This window comes from Physella acuta, unplaced genomic scaffold (genome assembly GCF_028476545.2).
Source record: "Physella acuta isolate Inbredline_101_S28 unplaced genomic scaffold, ASM2847654v3 ptg000960l, whole genome shotgun sequence".
Taxonomy (NCBI): domain Eukaryota; kingdom Metazoa; phylum Mollusca; class Gastropoda; family Physidae; genus Physella; species Physella acuta.
The window spans coordinates 111,181-135,315 of record NW_026732477.1 but is presented as its reverse complement, the minus strand read 5'-3'; the positions used below and the strand labels follow the sequence as shown (position 1 = coordinate 135,315).

The window sequence follows — 24,135 nt, the reverse complement described above, 5'->3', positions numbered from 1 at the left end:
AAACGCGCTCCCTACCACCCCCACCCCTACATTGTCTGGTGAGCACTCTAAATGTTTACAAACAGCCGGGTTTAGTGACGACTATAAGGGGCAGATAATTTAGTTTGAAACGATTTTAAATGTAGGGGGGAGGGGGAGAACTAAGTGGCGTTTACTTTAACGGAGGGGGGGGGGGGAGGGGGGTTATCGACCTTAACGAGCTAATTATAGTGTTTTAAAGAAATATTTTCAGTGGCATATGATATGCCGCGGGTCGGCTCGTATATATAAATTTCTTCTGGGAGACGCTAGAAAACAAGTTGTAAACACGCTCCCTACCATCCCCACCCCTACATGGTCTTATTGAGCTGTGGTTCACGCTATGTTTACCTTCGTGGAGTCGAGTTTAGTGACGGCTATTAGGGGCAGATAATTTAGTTTGAAACGATTTTAAACGTTAGGGGGGGGAGGAAGGGGAGGGGTATGGTCCTTAACGAGCTACTTATAGTGTTTTAAAGCAATATTTGCAGTGTCAGCGTTGGTACTGTCGAATTCACACATTATGAATTACTGAAAAGTAGAAAAAACAACAACTAAATAGCGGCGTATGTTATGCCGCGGGCCGGCTTGTTACAATAAATTTCTCTAGCTCTACAATCTGTCCAAGAAAGTTATTTAATCTTTATAGATCTAGATCTAGAATCTAGGTCAAACCAAGATTAATTAGTTAAAATAACAATGCATTTTAAAATCATAATACATTTTTGAGTTTCTATATTAAACTACTTTAATCCTTAAATACTTGATATAAATCTTTGTGATTTATCTATCTAGATCTAGATCTAGAATAGGTCTAATCTAGATCTAGATCTAGCGAGAGTTACGCAAAAACTAGACTGAAGCAAATCAGCCGTAGAATCTAGATAAATCCTTCTAGATCTAGATAATAATGAGTTTCTATAGTAAACTAATTCAGACCTTTACTATTTTTATAAATCTTTGTTTGTTTAGCTACGGAATTGGCTAATTTAAGATAAAATTTAATTTGAAAGTTTTTTAGACTTAGATCGAGATCTAGATGTGCGTAAATCAAGTTGCATAAGGAAACTCAAAGTATTATTATATAGCACAAAAATATCATTGAAGGCACGAGTCTACATAGCTAAGTTGTTAGTGTAATAGGCTTTCATGCGGGTGGCACGGGTTCTAGACACATCACGACAATGTAAAAAAAAAATAATTTTGATTTGTTTTTTTTTAGATGTGAATGATAAAGTTGCCTATTTGAACTTGGCGAGATACAGAGCAGGTGAAGTAGAGTTCATCTGTTTCTTTGTCCTAAGCATATGAAGGGATTGTGTGGTCAGATCCATGCTAGGTTGGAGTCGATTTTTTAAACGATAAAAACATGTTGTCTGAGACTTGGCGGGACACTGGGCAGGTGAAGTCGAGTTGAGTAGGTTACATGTGACGTCAGTATATGAAGGGATTGTGTGGTTAGACCTATACTCAGCCGAAATCGGTGTTTTCAAAAGATAAAAAAAAAACAACTTCATTTTGAATGTGGGGTCTGGTTATTTTGTGGTGATAAGTGACAGACGTGATGTCATTTAAGGATGATCCCCGAAACCCACAGTTATCCAAGGGATGACCGGGTAAGTCTAGTTAACATCTACTCTTTAGAAAAGTCCAAAAAAAAAAATTTCTTACATGCGTATCTTGTTAGAAACATATTTCGATTAAGTTTCAGACACACAGGCAGATTATTCGATGGGAATGAAGCATGGCATTGGAATTGGAATAGGTCTTGGTATAGGAACAATGTGTGGTGTCTTCATAATCAGCATTGCTGTAAGATGGAGGCTAAAAAGAACTACAAATTCTAAAGATGATGTAAAACATAACTATCCTGAACAAACCTTTGAATTCGGAAATAGATTAACATCACCTGCATTTAACAGTGAAAATGGTTAGTACACATTTATTCAATTATTCCGTATATAAAGAATATTCTTACTATGAAAAAAATATGTATAAAACGAAATTTTCGGAAGAAAATGAAAATATATTTTGGTGTATCAAAAACAAAATTTAAAAAATCTACTACAATTTTAAAACTCGACCATACTCATGTTCTACTAACAGGATTTGTTCTAAATAATCCATAAGAGAAAAAAACCAGTAATACACCATAGAATCAGACAAAAACATTGTACAAAATAAATAAACATGCTACACGAGAAAGTGTACCTAAGAAGAAAAAAACAAACCAAAGGGTAAAATTTATAACATTACAAAATTAGAAAGTAACAACTAAACAAAACAAAAACACCAAAGTCATAAAAACTTAAAGGAATAACTATGACAGTTATAACATTAATACAATATTGAAAATTTGAAAAAAAGAATACAAAAACAACTTAGAAAACACACACACACACACACAAATAGCATCTAAACAAATACAAGAAACTACCCAATAAAAACATGAAACACTTAACACAGCATAAACAACACGACAAAACCACAGACCAAGTAATTATCTACAGCACAGCAATACTAATAAAGTAAACCTCGACAAAATATGGCCCGATACAACGTGGCACAACACAAAACGATATAACACGATGACCTCTAGATGCCCACTAAATGATATCCTTCAAACTAAGCGTCATCACCAACAGAGACGCGCCCTTTCTACCAATAAATACATTTCTAAAAATAAACAAGGCCCTGCACTGGTCACTTTGAGAAACCTATCTGTAAAAACTGACGTGTGTGCTTATTTATTAAGCAGTATATGCCCGGCCTTGACTAGATTTTGAAAATACACTACTTTTTAATTAAGGGGGTAAGCTCCAGAAAAAGCAACTTCTTAATTAATAAGTTTTTTTATCTAAATGAAAATAAGTTCAAGTATCAGGACTCTTTGGGGAAATATGGTTGCCATTGCAATGGTGGCCATCACGAAAAAGACAACCTTTTGTGTAGCTCTGAAATTTTATTAACTAACATACTAATTTGCCATATAATCATGTATCCTTCATTTACTAACACTAACGGAGTCAGCTGTATATTTCAGAGAACACAACAGTACATGACTATATTAATGAATCATCGGAGACTACATTACCAGTAGCGGCTAATGAAGCAATCAGAAATTCTAACACCTACAACTCATTAAATAATGAATACAATGATGACTCTAATTATATGACAATAGTTTCTACGATATAAATACATAAGCTTTATTAAGACACATGATGTTCTGTAAGCAAATAACCACGTTTCAATTTTAAATGATATTTTTAACATGCTGTATTATAATATGTTGTATTTGGAGTAAAACGTGTGTGATAGTTAAATACCTGGCGATCGGAAAGGAAAGGATGAGGGGTCAAATACTATATTTTGTATGGGTTTTGGAGATCGCTCACTGACTGAAAGGAGTGAATGAATGGTTATGTAATCGGGGTGAATGAGATGTTCGAAAGGCCGCATAGATGAATGCAAGGGCAAGCTATGTAATTTGACTGATCGAACTTGAAATGTATACAATATTATTGATGTGATTCTTATATTGTGTATTCATACACTTTAAGAATAAGTGCTATATCAAAATAGACAAGTTCACAGATTCAAGTGCCACAAAATAGACTAGTTAGCAGATATAAGTGCCACAAGATTAAAAAGTTAACACATGCAATTGCTACAATGTTAGATCAGCTAACAATTGCAACTATTACAAATCGGACCAGTATTTAAAAAAAATTGAAAAGACAACAATTTAATTATAGACCGCAGATTCATGTGCTACACGAGTCAACAGATAAATATAATAAAACTATATTTGATAACAATCACGTAAATATGTATAGGACACCATAATCAAAGAACACATAAATAGAAGCAAAACAAAAATTGCAATACTAAGAGACAATTTTGAATTATTAACAGAATTTTGTGGATCAGCATCAGTAATTGATTCTTTTTTTTTCGATTGATTCATTTGAATAGACCATGAATTGATATTTCAATTATTACTTTTATAATCAATATCGTATTTGCGATGCCTGTTAAATACGTGTATATATTAGCTTGATCTGATATTTAAATGCCCATTGTTTGATGCGCCTTTTATACTGTTATATTAGTTAACTCACAGTGCTTTTGTTATCTATCTATCTTATATATATATTCTACTTTAACTCAAGTTTGTTTACATGTTTGTATTTTTATTTATTTATTTATTTTGCCTGTTTGGTTACAGGAGAGAATGTGTGTATGTGTACAGCTATTTAAATACGTATTTAGGTAGAGAATAAAGTTTTTTTTTTTTATCAAACTGTTAATCAAAAATCTATTTAAAGAGGTTAATTAATTTATTGATATATTCATTGGTAGATACACCACTTTTCCAAAATCTAGAATCTAGGACAAACCAAAAGTAAATAGTTACAAATAAAAACAATTATAAAAGACAATACATTATTGAGTATCTTTATTAAACTATTTTAGTCCTTATATATTTTATATAACTCTTTGCTTGTTAGCTTCAATGATAATCTAATTCGAGCACACATGGAATTTATCAATCTAGATTCTAGATCTGGAGCTACGGAAAAAACACTTAGACTCTAGATTTAAGCCAATCGTAGATTCTACATGTAGAAAATAGATGTAGCTCTATCTAGATCTAGAATCTATGCCAATAAGGAGTTTCTATACTAAACTGTTTCGGGCCTTAATTATTTTATATAAATATTTGTTTATTTAGCTATCGAATTGGCTAATGTGGGATTATTTAGTTTGAAATAATTAGGGCCTATTCACGAAACTGGTTTTTTACTTTGCAGTTTTTATAGGACTAATTCTACACTTATTTGAAACTGCTCACATAGCTAAGATGAAAGTATAATAGTTACCAAATGGGTTCGAGACACATCACGCCATCTTTTTTTACATGTAAATGATTAGGTTGCCTATCGGGATACATGGCAGGTAAAGTTAAGTTCGCCAGTTTCTGTGTCCTAAGCATATGAAGGGATAGTAGGGTCAGACCCACGCTCGGCCGAAATCATTATTTTAAAACGATAAAAACATGTTGCCTGAGACTTGGCGGAACACTAGACAGGTGAAGTAGAGTTGGGTAGGTGTAGAGTTCAAATGTGTGTTCTAATGAACAAAAACGTTTGAGATGTGACGCCTTTTTGAATGTGGGGTCTGGTGTTTTTATGATAATCAGTGACAGTAGGGAGGGGAGGAAAACAATAAAATTCGTAAAACAAACTTGATGTCATTTATGGATAACCCACGAAACCCACAGTTATATAAGGGTAACCGGTAGTCTAGTACGACTTTTATTTGCAAATGTTATATTTTCTATTTTTTTGTAATGTAAATCTATATTATTATAAATTGATTTATTTTAACCCAGTCTGATTGCCCGAATTATAGTTAAACGTCAGTATTGTAAGTTATGAGTAAATTATTTTTAGTTCGGCTGCAAAAGCATGACATAAAACTCAAATGCATCACGCATACAACTATTTTACACGTTATACATGGGTGTCCATAATAAAATATATAATAAGTAAGAGTTAAAAAAAAACCTAGTATTGACGAAAGATGGCTGTTAGACTTAGTTAAGCGTTAGCCTACAAATTATGTTTTTTCACTTATTTAGTTGACGTTCAATGGTCCCACAGGAGATAGCGTATTCGAGCGGTTCAAATCTAGTTTGTTTTGTTGAAAACACACACTAAGACATCAACTAACAAACCGGATTTAAAGTTGTGAAAATAAAATTCAACGTGATAAAAATATGGGATGTTTTTAATTGTTTTTAGTTCCTTTAGCCCTTGTATTCACACAGACAATTCGTGATGTTGAAATAATCATGTTTATATATAGCCCAAAAATGTACATGATATTTGCACTTTAATCTAAGCAGTTGTAAGTAACTTTATCAGACATGCACTATAAAACTAGATCAGATTCCGAACTCGAAACATTTTGTTTAGAGATCGAGAGATTTGCCAGTAGACCACGCCATTCCCTGGCTGATGTATGTGTCAAGCATCGAGTTAAAAGTTACATGTTTTTAAATTGTCCAATTATAAAAGTGTAACATTCCTTATAGCTAGAGTTAAATTATAATTACCCCGTCATTATGTGGGGTGATTCACTTCCGGGTCAGCCCCATTTACACACTCAACAGTCGGTGAACTGATCCGTGTCCAGTGTTCCTACGACGTTCGCAGTGATGTAGTGGGGACTTAAATGGAGCATGCTAGACATTTTGATGCTATGCAAATAGTTTTAAGTTAAGGGTTTTAGTTGGCCTGGGTCCGTAGTGAGAGTGAAGGGAGTTGGGGTGGTGGATCTATTAAATTGAAATTGCATAAACGAAGATCTATGACGTTTTGTGTCAGACAATGGGGTTAGGGTATATCTTGACTTACTTGACTTAGTCCTCTTTGCTCTTTATAGAACACAGGGTCTCCACTATTTCCTTCCATTTCGTCCGATCCCTGGCTATTAATTTTGTCGTCTCCCAAGACATGACTATTGCCTTTATTTCTTACATAGGGTGAAGTTATTTATAAACGAGACACTAACAAACACATCTAGTTGAATGCGACACGAACAAATGGACACACTGTTTCATACATTTATTAAAAGAAACTCCTACATGCAAACCCAGTAACACAAATTTGCTTCTACTTATGTTATAAAATATAAATATTACAGCCATTGAAAAATTCGAGAACGAAATAAATTATTACAATATGGATGCATATATGCACATTTTGAAATTTTGAAACACTTTGAAAAACAACACGGTATTTTATTATTAAAGGATGTAGTAAACACATGGCTAGTGTATGGTGAAACTCCGGGTCTATGTATTCTAAAAATAGATACAGGTAGATGATGGGGAACTTGAAGGCCTAATTATTAGTGTGGTGACTTGGAGAACAGAAAGGTGCGAGGAGCCAGCAGAATAGCAGGTATTAGATACACCTACTATGTTGGTAAATTGTAGACAGTAACTTTAACTGAGTTTTGGAGAGTTGGAAAGTTTCGCAATCCTTACCAGACTTTGTCAAATAAATAGTTGTGTCGCAACACACATACAAGATTGTGAATCAAAACACGAGCTACGAGTTATGTTTTGATAATCTGTGTAACAAGATAATAAGGTAAATACTAGTCTACTTTTTTTTAGCGTTTGCATAGAAATATATAAAATATATATATATATATATATATATATATATATATATATATATATATATATTAATGTAATACGTGGTATAATAAGTGATCAATTGAAAGATTGTCGAGAGTTTTAAAACTTCAATACAAAATAAACTTCCTGGTGCGTATAGAGAATTGTGTTGCTCGTGTTGCAAGGAATAACGTTTAACATTCAGGTGAAACTACAAGTTTCCTTATTTATTCTCAACGATACATGTGTAACATCTAAAAAAAACCTGTAAATTATAAAATATTAAACCTGCAGACGCGTCGTGTACACATCTCTACAATTAACAGACTTATGTAAGTATTATACAATGTATACTTTATATTTCTGCCGTTTAAACTTAGTCACGTACTGTTGCTGTAATAATAAAACTAACAATAGGCAGCATTGTATTTCACCGCTAAGAAATAAATGTCTGAAAGAATATAAACGTCACATTCGGATACAGTTTAACAGACAACTGAAGAGTAATAAAAATGATATTTTATAATGAAGGTCCGCTGTTCGGCTTTTAAAATTATACAATTATATAATAACCAGGGCGAAAGAACTTTAGTATTTGCAAAGGTTTACGGACTTCATTAGCTTTAGTTATTAATAAAGGCAAAATTAAAGTGTATGTACATTAGATATATTTGAAATTTTTAACGTATAACAGTTAAAACACGGAAGCAAATTAGTAAAACATAAAAAATACATACTTATCACTTTAAAGTCATGTCAATAATAACAGCTCAAAACTAAATCGCATTCACAACTTCACGACATTATCAGAATGACAGTTTCATAAAATTATTCGAATGACAAATCCTGGAAATTAAAATGACAATTCTTGGATATAATAATAACTGCTTCAAGACATAATCGCATCGATAGATCCAAAACACGATGTTTACTACTAGATCTGATTGATTTGTCAGCGCTGAGGCATAGGGACGTGTCAGATGACATCTACATGACTGTACTCGAATAACAGTTATGTGACCTAATTTTCATGACAGCCCCAGGTCCTAAATAGAATTTCATAGCTCATTCATTGTGTATTACAAATATAAAAGGTATTGTGTGTTATTCATTTTTAGTTATTGCCGTTGTCATATATATATATATATATATATATATATATATATATATATATATATATATATATATATATATATATATTTATATATAGATATATAGGCATATATATATATATATATATATATAGAGAGAGAGAGAGAGAGTAATCGGATGAATATTTTTTATATATGGGCGAGTTTAATGTATTGCTTTAATTTAGCACTCGTTTTATTAAGAGCAATGTGAAATCAAACGTAAATATAGCCTTTAGTTATACAACATGAGGAGTCAGTAATCTAAACAAAACGAAAAATTAATTACACAAATTGTTAGCGGAGTAGCCTAGCGGTAGAGAGCTAGACTGCTAACCCGAAAGTCTTGAGTTCAAATCAGCATCAGGTCCCTGTGTCCACTCGGCTCTTATGGTTACCTAACTCAAGTTAGGCTGGCTACTGGCAGGCCTCATTATCCCATTTTATGCCGAAGTTATTGATACAGACGAACTTTACTTTACCTGCCTCATGTGTCTTGGGAAGAGATGAAATGAGATACAATTATTAGTATTAGCAACTGACACGTTTTTCTAAAGCATGTAATTTTTTTGTTTCAGTCCAAGACAGTCGATGTGTAGATCTCTCTCTTTACAAGCTCTGTAAGCGTTGTGTGTGTCGGTCTATGATTTACACACACTAGACAATATGTCTACCCTACTGCTAGCGGCGCTAGTGTATGTTCATATAGCTTATGGAGCAGAATCAGGTGCATATCGTTAGTACTCGTGTTAGTTGTATTCATTACATAGGCAGGTACATGCCTATTGATAGATTCGTGTGTATATTTTGACTACTTATGCAAATATATACATAATCATATAAAACAGATTTGCACATGTATATATATATATATATATATATATATATATATATATATATATATATATATATATATGCATATGTGAGCGGAAGTATGTGTGCAGTTAGCCATATAGGCCTACTTGTTGTGTGCAGTCTTGAGTACAATTATTATTTAGCATTAGTTACTCCCTGGCGTAATGTCATCATTTTGTTACGTCCACCACATTTTTCAGCTTGTAACGTAGGCTGGTTTGGTACAAAGTGCCAGTACAAGTGTCACTGCACTGACAACAAGTGTAGTACTACTACAGGTGTATGTGTCCATGGTGCTACCTGTATGGAAGGCTGGTTTGGACCAAGTTGCCAGTACCGTGAGTTAGAACACAAAACTTTGTCAAAGTCATATAATATCTAAATGACATTTAATTACATAGGTGATTGTTAGTGTGCACTGTTATACATGTAGTATTTTATCATGAGAATTCTAGAGAGTGCACTAAGCAAATAATCTTTAGTGAGTACCTGATGTAATGGGGATTGTACTGATCACAAAATAAAATGAAATAAAATTTGTTTCCATAATGTTGAGTTGATTACACATATAATAACACACACCATTTAATGTGTGTATGTATATAATGTATCCATGTATGATCTCTCTCATTATATATATATATATATATATATATATATATATATATATATATATATATATATATATATATATATATATATATATATATATATATATGATCGTATACATATATTTCCTAAAAAAATTTAAACCCAACTAACAGAGGACCTGGGCAACAAATCAACAAAATTAAAACCAACTAGCAGTAGTTTAACTGATGGTAACGATGAATCATGCGACGACGATGCCATATATTCTGTACAACTCACATGGCAGATAGAGTACCAAATTTCCTGGATCAGGATTGTGTACCGTGCCCCAGGTTTGTTGTTACAAAGATGTTTTATATCCATTATTCACAATTTCTTTACTATCAAATCTATTCTATTGTAAAACAATATGATGCAATAAGTGTTAAATTATAGAAAAGGTTGCTATAAATTGCAAGGGGATGAACTATCTAAATATACACGGTAGCTTATATTCTGAACTAAGAGTAAAGTTTGGGTAAAAACCAGCATTGAATCCGGCTATATCATGGTTAGTTTTAGTTAGTTCTTGACATAACGTCTCGTTCGAAAAAACAAACCCTAGGTGAAAGATTATTGGAATATGGTGCTTTACGATAATAAATTATTAAGTAAATGATTTGGAGATATCAGAAATACAGAAAACTACCAAATTCAGCATTAAAAGCAACAACAAAAATATGAATGTATAAGTAAAATATAAATATAAATATATAGTAGGTATGTATATATGTACTAGCTGTATCCCGTGCTCCGCCACGGTAAATCATTTTTAAATATACCAACTTTGGAACAGAACAAAACTAAACACAACACAAACGAACGAACGCAAAAAAAAAAAACGAAAAATGAACACAACACTCATAACATAAACACAATTTAAATGCAATCATAAAGGCATATTGCTCACAGTCTAGCCCGTAGCGCCAAATCGCGCCCTTTCCGAGTCCCGGCGGACGCGTCTGACACAGTGAATGACTACAAAACAGAGGCGTTGCGACCCTTTCCGGCGCCCGGGGACAAACTTTCGATTTGACCCTCCCTCAAACTTACGATTTGCACCCCCTCCCCTCAAAATTTCAATTTCCACCCATCCCCTTAAACTTTTGATTTGCATTCCCCTCAGACTTTCGATTTGCACCACTTTTGATTTGAAATTCCCCCCGCTCAAACTTTTGATTTGCACCCCCTCAAACTTTCGATTTGCACCCTACCCCCCTCCCCCTCCCTAAAACTTTCGATTTCCACCCCCCCCCCCCCCTAGCTACGCCTCTCTTATAAAACCCCAGCTCGTCCGCAAACCGAAAGATAGAATAATAATAAATAATATACAATAAAAAATAGGCAATATTTAAAATATCCGTGTTTACCTACCATATATCACTTTATTAATTCACGCATTTTTTCCCAGTGTTTTAATTTAAAAAAATTACAATTGAGTTTCATAACTAAAACCATTGCGCACCCAATGTCTATAATGGTGCGGAATAGTTGATTAAAAATTATAATTAGTAAACAGTACATTCAGTGAATAAAATAAATAAAAGATAGCCTTTTATCAATCAATGCTAATAATAATATTCCAACAATAATGTACTCTTACACGTCTGCATAATTTGCATTCACATTTTGCTAATTATATTATTCCAACAATTATTCCGTCTTGCAGATTTTGCATTCACATTTTTAGCGTGAGTTCAATTTATCTTTGAATTACCTCCATTGGCAAAATTACTAAACAGTTTAATTAGATTTCTCTACCCTACTGTTATTATGTTATTAAAATGAATCCACTTTTTCTGGGAATATTAACGAAAACGATATTTGACATTTATCCTTTTTATATGTTTTAGCAATGTGCGTGTATTTAATATTCTCTTTACGTTATGCAAAATTGTACAAACAGTGGAAATTATAAAATAGCTCTATGCCGTTATATAAACAAACCCTACTCTATTACCTATAATAAGACACTGCGGTGCACTGAAAAGCACAGCATGGTGCGTAGTTTACTTTTATAGTCCCAAAATCTATAGCGATGACGGACAGACACAGCCCGCCTATATATATACTAGCTGCATCCCGTGCTCCGCCACGGTCAATCTTTTTTAAATGTACCAACTTGGGAACAGGACAAAACTAAACACAACACAAACGAACGCAAAAAAAAACACAAACGAAAAAACAAACACAACACTCATAACATAAACACAATTTAAATGCAATCATAAAGGCATATTGCTCACAGTCTAGCCCGTAGCGCCAAATCGCGCCCTTTCCGGTGATTTGCACCCCCTCAAACTTTCGATTTGCACCCCTGTCCCCCCCCCCCCCCCGCCCTAAAACTTTCGATTTCCACCACCCCCCCCTCGCAAATTTTTTCCAACCCACTTTGGCGCCCCCTAAGGTTGGCACCCGGGGACATATGCCCCCCCCCCCCCCGTCGCTACGCCTCTCCTATAAAACCGCTAGCTTGTCCGCAAACCGAAAGATAGAATAATAATTAGTAAACAGTATAAATAATAGGCAGTATTTAAAATATCCGTGTTTTACCTACAATATTTCACTTTATCCATTCACCAATTTTTTCCCAGTACTTTAAATTTTAAAAATTTACAATAGAGTTTCATAACTAAAACCATTGCGCACCGAAAGAACGTGATGGCGCGTCTATAATAGTGCTTAATAGTTGATTAAAAATTATAAGTAGTAGACATTACATTCAGTGAATAAAATAAATAAAAAATAGCCTTTTATCAATCAATGCTAATTATAATATTCCAACAATAATGTACTCTTACACGTCTGCATAATTTGCATTCACATTTTGCTAATTATATTATTCCAACAATTATTCCGTCTTGCAGATTTTGCATTCACATTTTTAGCGTGAGTTCAATTTATCTTTAAAATACCTCCCTTGGCAAAATTACTAAACAGTTTAATTAGATTTTTCTAACCTACAGCTATTATGTTATTAAAATGTATCCACTTTCTCTAGGAATATTAACGAAAACTATATTTGACATTGATCCTTTTAATATGTTTTAGCAATGTGCGTGTATTTAATATTCTCTTTACGTTATGCAAAATTGTACAAACAGTGGAAATTATAAAATAGCTCAATGCCGCTATATAAACAAACCCTACTCTAATACTTATAATAAGACACTGCGGTGCACTGAAAAGCACAGCATGGTGCGTAGTTTACTTTTATAGTCCCAAAATCTATAGCGATGACGGACGGACGGAAGGAAGGAAGGAAGGACAGACACAGCCCGCTTATATTATAGACTAGCTGCATCCCGTGCTCCGCCACGGTCAATCTTTTTTAAATGTACCAACTTGGGAACAGGACAAAACTAAACACAACACAAACGAACGCAAAAAAAAACACAAACGAAAAAACAAACACAACACTCATAACATAAACACAATTTAAATGCAATCATAAAGGCATATTGCTCACAGTCTAGCCCGTAGCGCCAAATCGCGCCCTTTCCGGTGATTTGCACCCCCTCAAACTTTCGATTTGCACCCCTGTCCCCCCCCCCCCCGCCCTAAAACTTTCGATTTCCACCACCCCCCCCCTCGCAAATTTTTTCCAACCCACTTTGGCGCCCCCTAAGGTTGGCACCCGGGGACATATGCCCCCCCCCCGTCGCTACGCCTCTCCTATAAAACCGCTAGCTTGTCCGCAAACCGAAAGATAGAATAATAATTAGTAAACAGTATAAATAATAGGCAGTATTTAAAATATCCGTGTTTTACCTACAATATTTCACTTTATCCATTCACCAATTTTTTCCCAGTACTTTAAATTTTAAAAATTTACAATAGAGTTTCATAACTAAAACCATTGCGCACCGAAAGAACGTGATGGCGCGTCTATAATAGTGCTTAATAGTTGATTAAAAATTATAAGTAGTAGACATTACATTCAGTGAATAAAATAAATAAAAAATAGCCTTTTATCAATCAATGCTAATTATAATATTCCAACAATAATGTACTCTTACACGTCTGCATAATTTGCATTCACATTTTGCTAATTATATTATTCCAACAATTATTCCGTCTTGCAGATTTTGCATTCACATTTTTAGCGTGAGTTCAATTTATCTTTAAAATACCTCCCTTGGCAAAATTACTAAACAGTTTAATTAGATTTTTCTAACCTACAGCTATTATGTTATTAAAATGTATCCACTTTCTCTAGGAATATTAACGAAAACTATATTTGACATTGATCCTTTTAATATGTTTTAGCAATGTGCGTGTATTTAATATTCTCTTTACGTTATGCAAAATTGTACAAACAGTGGAAATTATAAAATAGCTCAATGCCGCTATATAAACAAACCCTACTCTAATACTTATAATAAGACACTGCGGTGCACTGAAAAGCACAGCATGGTGCGTAGTTTACTTTTATAGTCCCAAAATCTATAGCGATGACGGACGGACGGAAGGAAGGAAGGAAGGACAGACACAGCCCGCTTATATTATAGATATATATATATATATATATATATATATATATATATATATATATATATATATATATATATATATATATATATATATATCGATAATTGATACACAATTCTTATATTTTCAACCCTATAAAGGTCTGCTCAGTAATTTAGTTTTTGACATAACATCTCAATTTTGGAAAAAAAAACCTAGGTGAAAGGTTTTTGGAATATGGTGCTCTACGATAATAAACTATAAAGTAATAGACACAGAATTATTTAGAGATATCAGAAATACAGAAAACTACCAAATCCAGAATTAAAAATTAGAAAAATATAAATGTATATATATAAATATATATTGATAATTGATACACAATTCTTATATTTTCAACCCTCTAAAGGTCTGCTCAGTAACATGAGCCTGAAGCTGGGACAGAATAACTGTGAAAATCAAATAATAGATATTTTGGACAATTCAACCGCAGATATCTACTGTAATGTGGAAAAATTATACACTAATTTGACTTTATCATGGAACGAGAGGATAACTATTTGCTCAATTTATGTGAATGGAGGTAAGCTTATTAAAATTTCTACACGGACAAACCAGAATTATATTAACTTTATATCTGTTACGTTAGTTTTAGTGGAATATTCACGTGTTCTTTTTTTAGTGTTTCCCTATCGATTATATTTATTCTGATTTCGTCAATCATAGATGTGGGCCAGATTTCCCATTTTACCTCGATCTGCGTGATAAATGACATCAAAATATCTTTATGCATAAATAATAGCTGCTTTAGCAACTTGCTTTTGACCATTACCATTAGCACCTCATTTTTCCTTTGTTTATAAAAAAAATTAAACGATAAAAACTGAACTGTTTTTATTGCTGTTTTAATTTTTCGTGTGTTGAATTGATGAATAAACGGTCGTAGTTAATCAGAATATTAAAAAATGTATACTGGTAAAACTGCTTTTTACTAGTGCACATTTTTGTTTACTATACTTACTAGCATACTAATCGTTTCATCAAACAAATTGCGGAGAATCTATTGACAAAAACAAAATTTAAAAAGAGCAAACATTCATGGTTTGGTTCTGATTTTTTAAAAAATCTTACATTAGCACGTTTTAAGCAAACATTAATATGTTGCGCTAAATTCGTTATCTTTTTTACTATGGCGACAATCGGATAGCTAGAAGGGTTTGGGAAACAAATACAATCTCAACATAACATGGTCTCACACTGTATAAAGCCTATATATATATATATATATATATATATATATATATATATATATATATATATATATATATATATATACATATATATATGTAACACATATGGTTACCAGCCAAGGGGGATAAAAATATGAAGTTTTTATTCATTGGGTTGCGGCCCCTGTGGGACTGCAACTGAACTGTTGACGTTGTTTTTTTATGCTTTTGTGAGCGATGTTACCTGTGTTCCATGTCATGTGACATGGGACTGTGGGTAGTTTCATGCCTAGCCGTGTCGCACACGCAAGGCTGCTGTCTGTGGACCAAGATGTAGACCTAATGAAGGTAGTTATATAAATTATGTTTGTTAAAATACTTAGTTGTGTATTCCTGCTAGTGCTGCATGTGCACACTAGTTAGGGTGAGTATTAATGTAAGTATTTATTTGAAGTACTACGTATTGGTACTTGTTGGCAGTACTGTGTACTGGCCAAAACATATTTTATTGTTACCCGTGTATATGGTAGCCTACACATGGTGTTGTCAGGAATGTAACTTTTTTTATTGACATTTGTTTTAGGGCTACAGTTTTTTGGACTTTTGGTCTTTTGGTTTTGGTCTTTTGGATTCTTTCTTCTTGGCTAGTTTGTTTTGTACTACTGTGTTGCATCGCCGTCATGGCTCGATGCTGTAAATAAAGCGAGTACTGGACAACAACTGTCGGTGTCGGTGTGTACTTAATCTCAGGGTCTGCCCGTCTTAACCACAACACCTCAGTGGGTAAAAGCATCCCCACTGAGTGAGGGTTACATATATATATATATAGGTTCCTCACACAGTTATGTATTTGTGATGTGTAGGACGTAATGTTGCCCTAAAACAGACGGCTGTCCAGTCAAGCACTTATATGGTTGCGGGTGAAAGTAAGGCAAAGGCCAGCAACGCTGTCGACGGGGATCCCAATAGTAATTTTAATGGCGGCTCCTGCACGCACACGGCAGTCAACCCTATATCGCTTCCACAGTGGAGTGTCAGTTTTTCATCCCCACAGTTGGTGCACAGATATGTTTTGTACAACAGAAGTAAGTATCATACTGTGTTGTTTAGTTTATTATAAAAGTGTTAAATTAATAACAGATATTTATTCTCACGGCAACTGTTCTATAAATGTTATACCATAATATCTTCTACTTGATTCTAAAAGATGATCAACTTAATATCAACGAAGAACAATACAATTAAAGCATTCGTTTTTCAGATGAAGAACCAGAAAGACTTAAGGGATTTATACTCCAAAGCTACTCAGCCGACAATGCTCTAGTATATAACTATACAGACAGTGGCAACACATTATCCAATTACACTGTAACAACAGTTGGGAAAGAAGTATTAAAGGTTACAATAAATGCAACACAAATATTGACATTATGTGAAGTAGAAATTTACGGAGGTATGTACTTGCATGTTCGTTACTATGATTATATATATATATATATATATATATATATATATATATATATATATATATATATATATATATATATATATATATATATATATAAGGCGTTATATGTAATTTCGAGGTACTGATATTATATACAACGTGTTGTATTACTAATGGCTTTTTAACGTCTGTTCATTGTGTCGACTTTTGTGTTGTTCGATTTTAAAGGATATATCTAGAATCTAGAATTTGTATAATCCATATACTCGCTGAATTATAACTCTATAACAGAACGCATCTGTGCACCTGGATATTTTGGACTAGACTGTGACCAACAATGTCGCTGTAGCGACACATCTGAGACTTGCATGTCTATCACTGGTGGATGTTTATCTGGTTGTTTGTCTGGGTACTATGGCCAGGGATGTCAGATGGGTGTGTATTCTACTAGTATATGGACATATGTTAATTTTATCTTTATTTTTCTTCTAAAGTGAATACTATTATTACTATTTTAACGTTATGTATCTTAGCAAACTGGTAATACGGTAATAATAAAATATGGGATATTGAAATAATCTTCCATTGTAATTTACGTTTAGTTATTACGCAATTATAAAATGCATTTTATAAACACAAGAATACTAAGATGCTTTTATTGTATAATTTTTCAAATTGTTTAAAAGGGAGGGCAGGGGTAATGCAAATAACTTGAAAATTCTTCGTTCACTTAAATAAAGTGTTTTTCAATAAAAATTATTACTCGTCTGGTGTTGTGACTGTCGTTTAATTAACTTTTGATTTCTTTCATCTGTAGAATGTTCACCCAAAAAGTGGGGCGTCGATTGTCTCAAGACCTGTAGTCCATTCTGTCGTCACCCTGAAGATTGTAGTCGGACCAACGGCTCGTGTTATGACGGCTGTCAGGCTGGGTACGGGGGTCCTACATGCATCGATGGTAATGTAGACATTTAGAACACATATCACATATGATTAAACACAATTCTCTTAGATACGAAAACGGTATATATACCATATATAAATAAATGTTCATGATTTTTTTAGAATGCCCTGCTGGAAGATGGGGATATAACTGTGCCAATACATGCAGTGAACACTGTGCTAGTGCCAGCCTGTGTGACAAACGAACCGGAAACTGTTCATCAGGATGTAGTGCTGGTTACCTTGGTGACATGTGTGATATGGGTATACACTTTGTTTTAGAATTATGTTAGACGTTAGTCACTAAAACAAATACTTGTCAGATGAAGGTAAACGATCAGTTGGTCATTATATAAAAAACTTTCAGAGACAGCAACACTAATCACGAATACATGATTTTAATATAACTCTACTTCACTTGCCCCATAAACCGTCAGGTTTGAAAGGGAAACTTTACTATATATATAAAATATATTGTTTTACATCCATCATCGTAGGCTAATATTAACCTAAAGAGAATTCATTCATTCATTTTTTTAAAAATATACAATTTATCTTTAAGAATGTGACAATTTGACCTTTGGCCTGAATTGTCTGGAGAACTGTTCTATCAACTGTGGTGGGGATGGAAAATGTGACATTGTTAGCGGCTATTGTTTGCAAGGTTGCATGTCTAAATATGGCGGTGACGTGTGTGATCAGCGTGAGTAACATTTTGATTAAGTTGGTCTTTTAACTTTCAATTAATGTGTGAAGACAATGTAAGCACAGTTTTTGAGTATCTATATTCCGAAATAAAGTTTTCTTGTGCATTATTCATAGATATATTATATTAAATTTTGTCTTTCTTGTTAACTATCGTTTATTTTGTTGCATACACAATAAAATAATGTGTTGGTTCTGCATGTCCAATATAAGAAAAACCAAAGTTTTAAAAAGTATCGATATAATGTTGCAGTGATCCAGGAGAATGCAACCGAATCTGTTGCCATCATTATACCAGTTGTATTGGTAGCTATCATAACAGTGTTAATTATTGGAGCTGTTGTGATACTATTAAAGTAAGACGCTTTTTATTTCTTGATATAAACATATGGTTAATATATATATATATATATATATATATATATATATATATATATATATATATATATATATCCTTTCTATGTATGTTATAAAGATGTGCTAGTTTACTAGAGATTACCCCTTACTTTAGTATTATGTTGCTCTCTTACAAGGCGCAAGAAAATTAAAGAAAAGTCTGTTGAAACACCGGATAAAGTACTAGACAATCGACGATCGTTAGAGACAACTCATTCGGCAGGTGAAATCATTACTCACACATACAAAAACATTGTTTTTTTATTTCGCATTTTCGCTTTATACTATCAGACATATACTTACATTCAGTGCGCGCTTACACATGTAACATGTATCTAGGTGAGACCGTCAACGCTAAAGTTTTAAACAAATCATCAGACAATGAAGTGAAGATTGAGAACAAATATGTCCTCATTGAGTCCATAGACGGTTCTATAGCTGCTCATCAGTTGGCTGCTTTCTTGCACACACGAGACAAAGGGTATTTTGATGAACAATTCAAGGTAATTACTTTTTTTTATTTATACATAATTTTAATTATAATTTTAATGATAAAAAATTGTCACTCCAATTTTGTTTTCTTTAGCTATCCTATAGTATTTATAACTTTAAGATAAGTTACATGATAAATACATTTTAAAAACAACGATGTATTACATTTTGTTTAACAACATGAAATCAAAGTGTTTGGTTTATAGGCCTCTACATTACTAAAACTTTCTCCTTACACTTTCAGAAAATACCAGCACCTGAAAATGTTTCCACAGCGATTGGTCTCAGCGAAAAGAACAAGCACAAAAATAGATACAAGAATATCTGCACATGTAGGTGCCATATGTATTGTGTTCTATGCTATGTAGCCTACGTTTGTATTTATATTAATCTTACTTTAATTATTATGTAACTTTTTCCTTTGAACTAAAATTTACAGATGACCATTCCAGAGTACACTTGGATATCAATGAAAAAAAGAATGAAGGAGACTATATCAACGCTTCATACATTCAGGTAGTCTTAAAATACACGTTTTTAACACATATGAGACTAAAAACTTGATTTTTATTCTATATTATCATACTAGTACATATGTTTTTTTTTTCTTTTAGGGATACAACAGTGAGGATAAATTCATTGCTTCGCAAGGTATTTTCAAATTAACAAGTTATTAGATAACCCTTTAGGTTTTAGGTATCTAAATAGTATTGCAATTATAAACATGAGTGCATTACAAAGACAACAGCAAATATAAACATTTGAAATCGTTATTATCCAATATTTTTTTATTTGAAATTAAGCCCAGCATACGCATATTTTCAAGTCATGTTAGCATCCTGTGTAAAACGTGTGCTCAAATATGTATTTCATGTGTGTTTGTTCCGTAGGACCCAACAGTATTATTATCAACGACTTCGTACGAATGTTGTGGGAACAAAAAGTGGATAAAGTTGTGATGTTGACTAATTTGATAGAGGAAGGAAAGGTAAGTTGATTGCTGTTTTGTTTTACCACTATTTACGATTGGAAAATAATGTTTTAGTAACAATGGCTCTAAAATACGCATGAATACATATATGATTTAGTAAATCCTGGTATATATTCAGGTCAAGTGCGACAGGTACTGGCCAGAAGATGGGAAGATGATGTTTGGAGATATTAAAGTTAAACTGGCTGTCACACATGTGTTTGCTGATTATACGATCAGAAGATTGCTGTTAAGTAAGGTAATGACATTGGAAAAACCTGCATCCCAACTAAATTTAATTGACTTAATTTTTTTTTATTTTTTTTTTTACTATTTTAAATTTTCGTTTTTCGTTAGTAGCAAAATAAGTCTTGTAAGTAGGTCAGTAACTTATCGTTACTTGCCAGCCAGTATTTTTCAAGCCGAAATTGAATATTTTTTATTACATGGGACACAAAAAAAGTTAATCCCGATTTTGTTTAAGTTTTTTAAAATCGTAAACAATGATAAATCTTGAAACAAGGCATAGAAAAAATAGGTCCCATGTGGTAGTTTGTATCAATTGTAATCGTGTTAAGACAATTATTTTAGTTCGGAAATGTATCTCTACCATCCTATCGATATTTCAAATTTTAAGCGAGAGAGACCTAGACTAAAAAACTCTATTGAAGTTAGTTCAATGTAAAAAATAAAACAAATAAAAAGTCTTATTGCATTGTTAAAACCACAGAAAAGCACTGAAGTTCAACAGGTGATCCAGTTCCACTTCACGTCATGGCCGGACAAGGGCGTGCCCATAACTCCCTGGGCGTTGGTGGACTTTGAGCAGAGGGTGGCTTTCAATCCGACCAGTAGACCTGTGGTCGTCCACTGCAGGTAGGCTTGCTGGCTACTACAGTACAATCATGGCTGCGTTATCTTTACATACATAGTATTATCATATAATTGAGCTTGAACAGGTGCGTGTATTATTTTACAGTAATAAGCAAATATTAGAAATATATAGAATGCTTAACATTGATAGTTTTTGGGAGACATGTTGGAGCCTTTATACAATCACGAATTAATTAGAGTTCAATGTTAATATATATTTTCAAAGTCTTAATATTAAGTTAAGACAGCTAAAAAAATCAAACTTCCATGTAGTGTTGGGGTTTTAGTATAAAAGGAGGATACAAAACACAACAAGCTACTGAATTCTAGTGAACTGGTTTAAGTTTTATGTGAAACAATATTAATTACTGACGTGATTTTAGCGCTGGTGTTGGCCGTACAGGGACATTTATCGCACTGAGAAATGTGATGAGAGAAGCTGAGGAGACTGGACGTGTTAATTTCTTACAGACAGTCGCCAGGCTAAGACAGGACAGGATGAATATGGTACAAACAGCGGTAGGTGGATGGGGCTTATAGAGTAGGTTATGGGGCTTTTTGGTTAGGTCAATGGGGCGTTTAGGCTAGGCAAATAGGGCTTTAAGACTAGGGCAATGGGTCTTTTTGTCAAGGGGGATGGAGCTTTTAGGCTAGAGTGATGGAGCTTTAATGCTAGGGCAATGTTTTTTTTTTTTGGCAAGGGGATGGGGCTTTTAGGCTAGATAGGTGGGGCTTTTTAATTAGGTTTTACATACAAAACTATCTGTTTGGTACTAGCTTTGGTTGATAAGCCTGTGGTAATTTGTATGAATCATTACCTGTAGGTTTATGGGTTTTTTAAGAAACATAATTATCTCTGTCTAACAAACATTGGTAGAATTATTTGGCTTTTAGTCTATAATATAATTGCCTATTGTTAATTGTTGTTTAAATATGTCATTAAAATATTAATTACTGCAAATCTAGTGGCTTCAGATTCCAAATAATTTGCTTAATTTAAACTAGACGTAAAGATTTTATGATTTTAAAAACGATTTTTAGTATATTGAAACTCTACTTTACCAGGAACAATACGAATTTCTCCACAAAGCTGCACAAGTAGCAATAACATGTATAGGTACCACAATCACAGCCTATGATGTTGACGTGAAGGTTCAACATCTTCTGGACAAATCTGTGTCGGGGAAAACTAATCTGGAAAATGAATTCAATGTAAGCAATATGGTGTAGTGTGCATTGGTGAGTAATTATAAAGATAATCCACATGTAGTAGAGTCATTAAACAAAAACAAAAACTTATATCGTTTTACACAGTCGGTATGTGCTGTAAGCGCTGACTTACAGACAGCTGGTAAAGAAGAAGAAAAAGAATTGAAAGTTTACGAAAACAACCAAGATGTGGACTTGATGAGGAGATCATGCCAAGTATGTACTTTACTATAATTAAATTCATCGATTTAATGAATAAGAACAACAGTAATTGAAAATAAAATGCATTAGTAATTTCGGTTCATAATAGTTGTTTATAATTGTAGATAATATTTTTTACTGCTAAAATAAAGTGAAAGATAAGTAACGTTATTTTTTTTATTTCGGCAATTTATCGTTGTGTAACTACTGATTTGTACCTGTTTATCTGTATTACAAGATCGCATGTACCAAGCTAAGCTGTCTAGAAGCAGACCAGAAGACAGCGACTACATTAACGCGGTTGTCTTTCCTGTAAGATTTTTTTTCTTTTTTACAGAATACTTATTATTTTTGAAAACATGATTACATTTTAAAATTAAAAAAAAACAACTCATTTTAGAAGAATTTGTTTAATTACAACTGTTTATCAGAGCTTCACCAAACTTGAGCATCAACAAATTATAAAATCTTTGTTTTAATTCCACCTGACCATCAGAGCTTCACCAAACTTGACCATCAATAAATTATAAAATCTTTGTTTTAATTCCACCTGACCATCAGAGCTTCACCAAACTTGACCATCAACAAATTATAAAATCTTTGTTTTAATTCCACCTGACCATCAGAGCTTCACCAAACTTGACCATCAACTGCTGACACAACTGCCCCTGCCAACAACTGTGGAAGACTTCTGGAGGCTGATTGTTGAGTACAACGTCACGTTGGTGGTGGTGTTTGATGTGGGACTCGTGCTACACGACAAGGTACTCGTTCGTTATTCAGCTTTGACATTAGTAAAATATACATTTATTAATGACAATGTCTGCATGCATAAAACTGATAATTTAGTATCAGATATTTTGTTTTATATACAATAGTCGCAATTCGAAAATTATATGCAACAGTAAACTTTGTTAATTTGCATTGTAGAGTTTGTCACACAATTACAACAGTCCCATTTTTAGTAATGCCTGATATAACTTTAGACTTAAGAATTATGTTAATACGTTTACAAATACAAAGTCATTGCTAGAGATTCAATAACTGTCGGCCATTATTCTAGACATTAGGTCACTACTTGCCAGCCTCAGCCAATGAGATGTTGAACATCAGAGACTACACAGTGGAGCTCAAGTCAAGCAACACACACACATTATGGGAGGAAAAAACTGTTGTCGTTAGAACTATGGGATCTCTACAGCTGAAGTCATTCAATGTAAGCTCAAGTAATGAGGATAACTATAATGTTAACTCAAGTATACTTTATTGTGTGAACATACGGTGTTTTATTTTTAAGACAGTAACAATCCTGTCATGTTGCAGACACAAGACGGTCACACTGTTCTACATCTACAAAGTAAACTCACCACACT

At 33.3% G+C, this 24,135-nt stretch overlaps 1 protein-coding gene across 1 annotated transcript; it reads left to right on the top strand.

Moving 5' to 3' along the window:
* The first annotated feature begins 1,749 nt into the window (after positions 1–1,749).
* Positions 1,750–23,292, top strand: LOC131953868 (uncharacterized). The gene is made up of 23 exons (XM_059317276.1): positions 1,750–1,948; positions 9,963–10,121; positions 14,708–14,881; positions 16,391–16,612; positions 16,789–16,980; positions 17,266–17,409; positions 17,792–17,932; positions 18,040–18,180; positions 18,479–18,619; positions 18,875–18,977; positions 19,155–19,240; positions 19,357–19,520; positions 19,754–19,841; positions 19,949–20,025; positions 20,124–20,160; positions 20,400–20,497; positions 20,619–20,738; positions 21,210–21,355; positions 21,736–21,871; positions 22,418–22,564; positions 22,667–22,777; positions 23,001–23,074; positions 23,259–23,292. Exons 1-23 carry the CDS (start codon positions 1,750–1,752, stop codon positions 23,290–23,292), a joined length of 2,934 nt encoding a protein of 977 aa, XP_059173259.1.
* Positions 23,293–24,135: the final 843 nt, after the last annotated feature.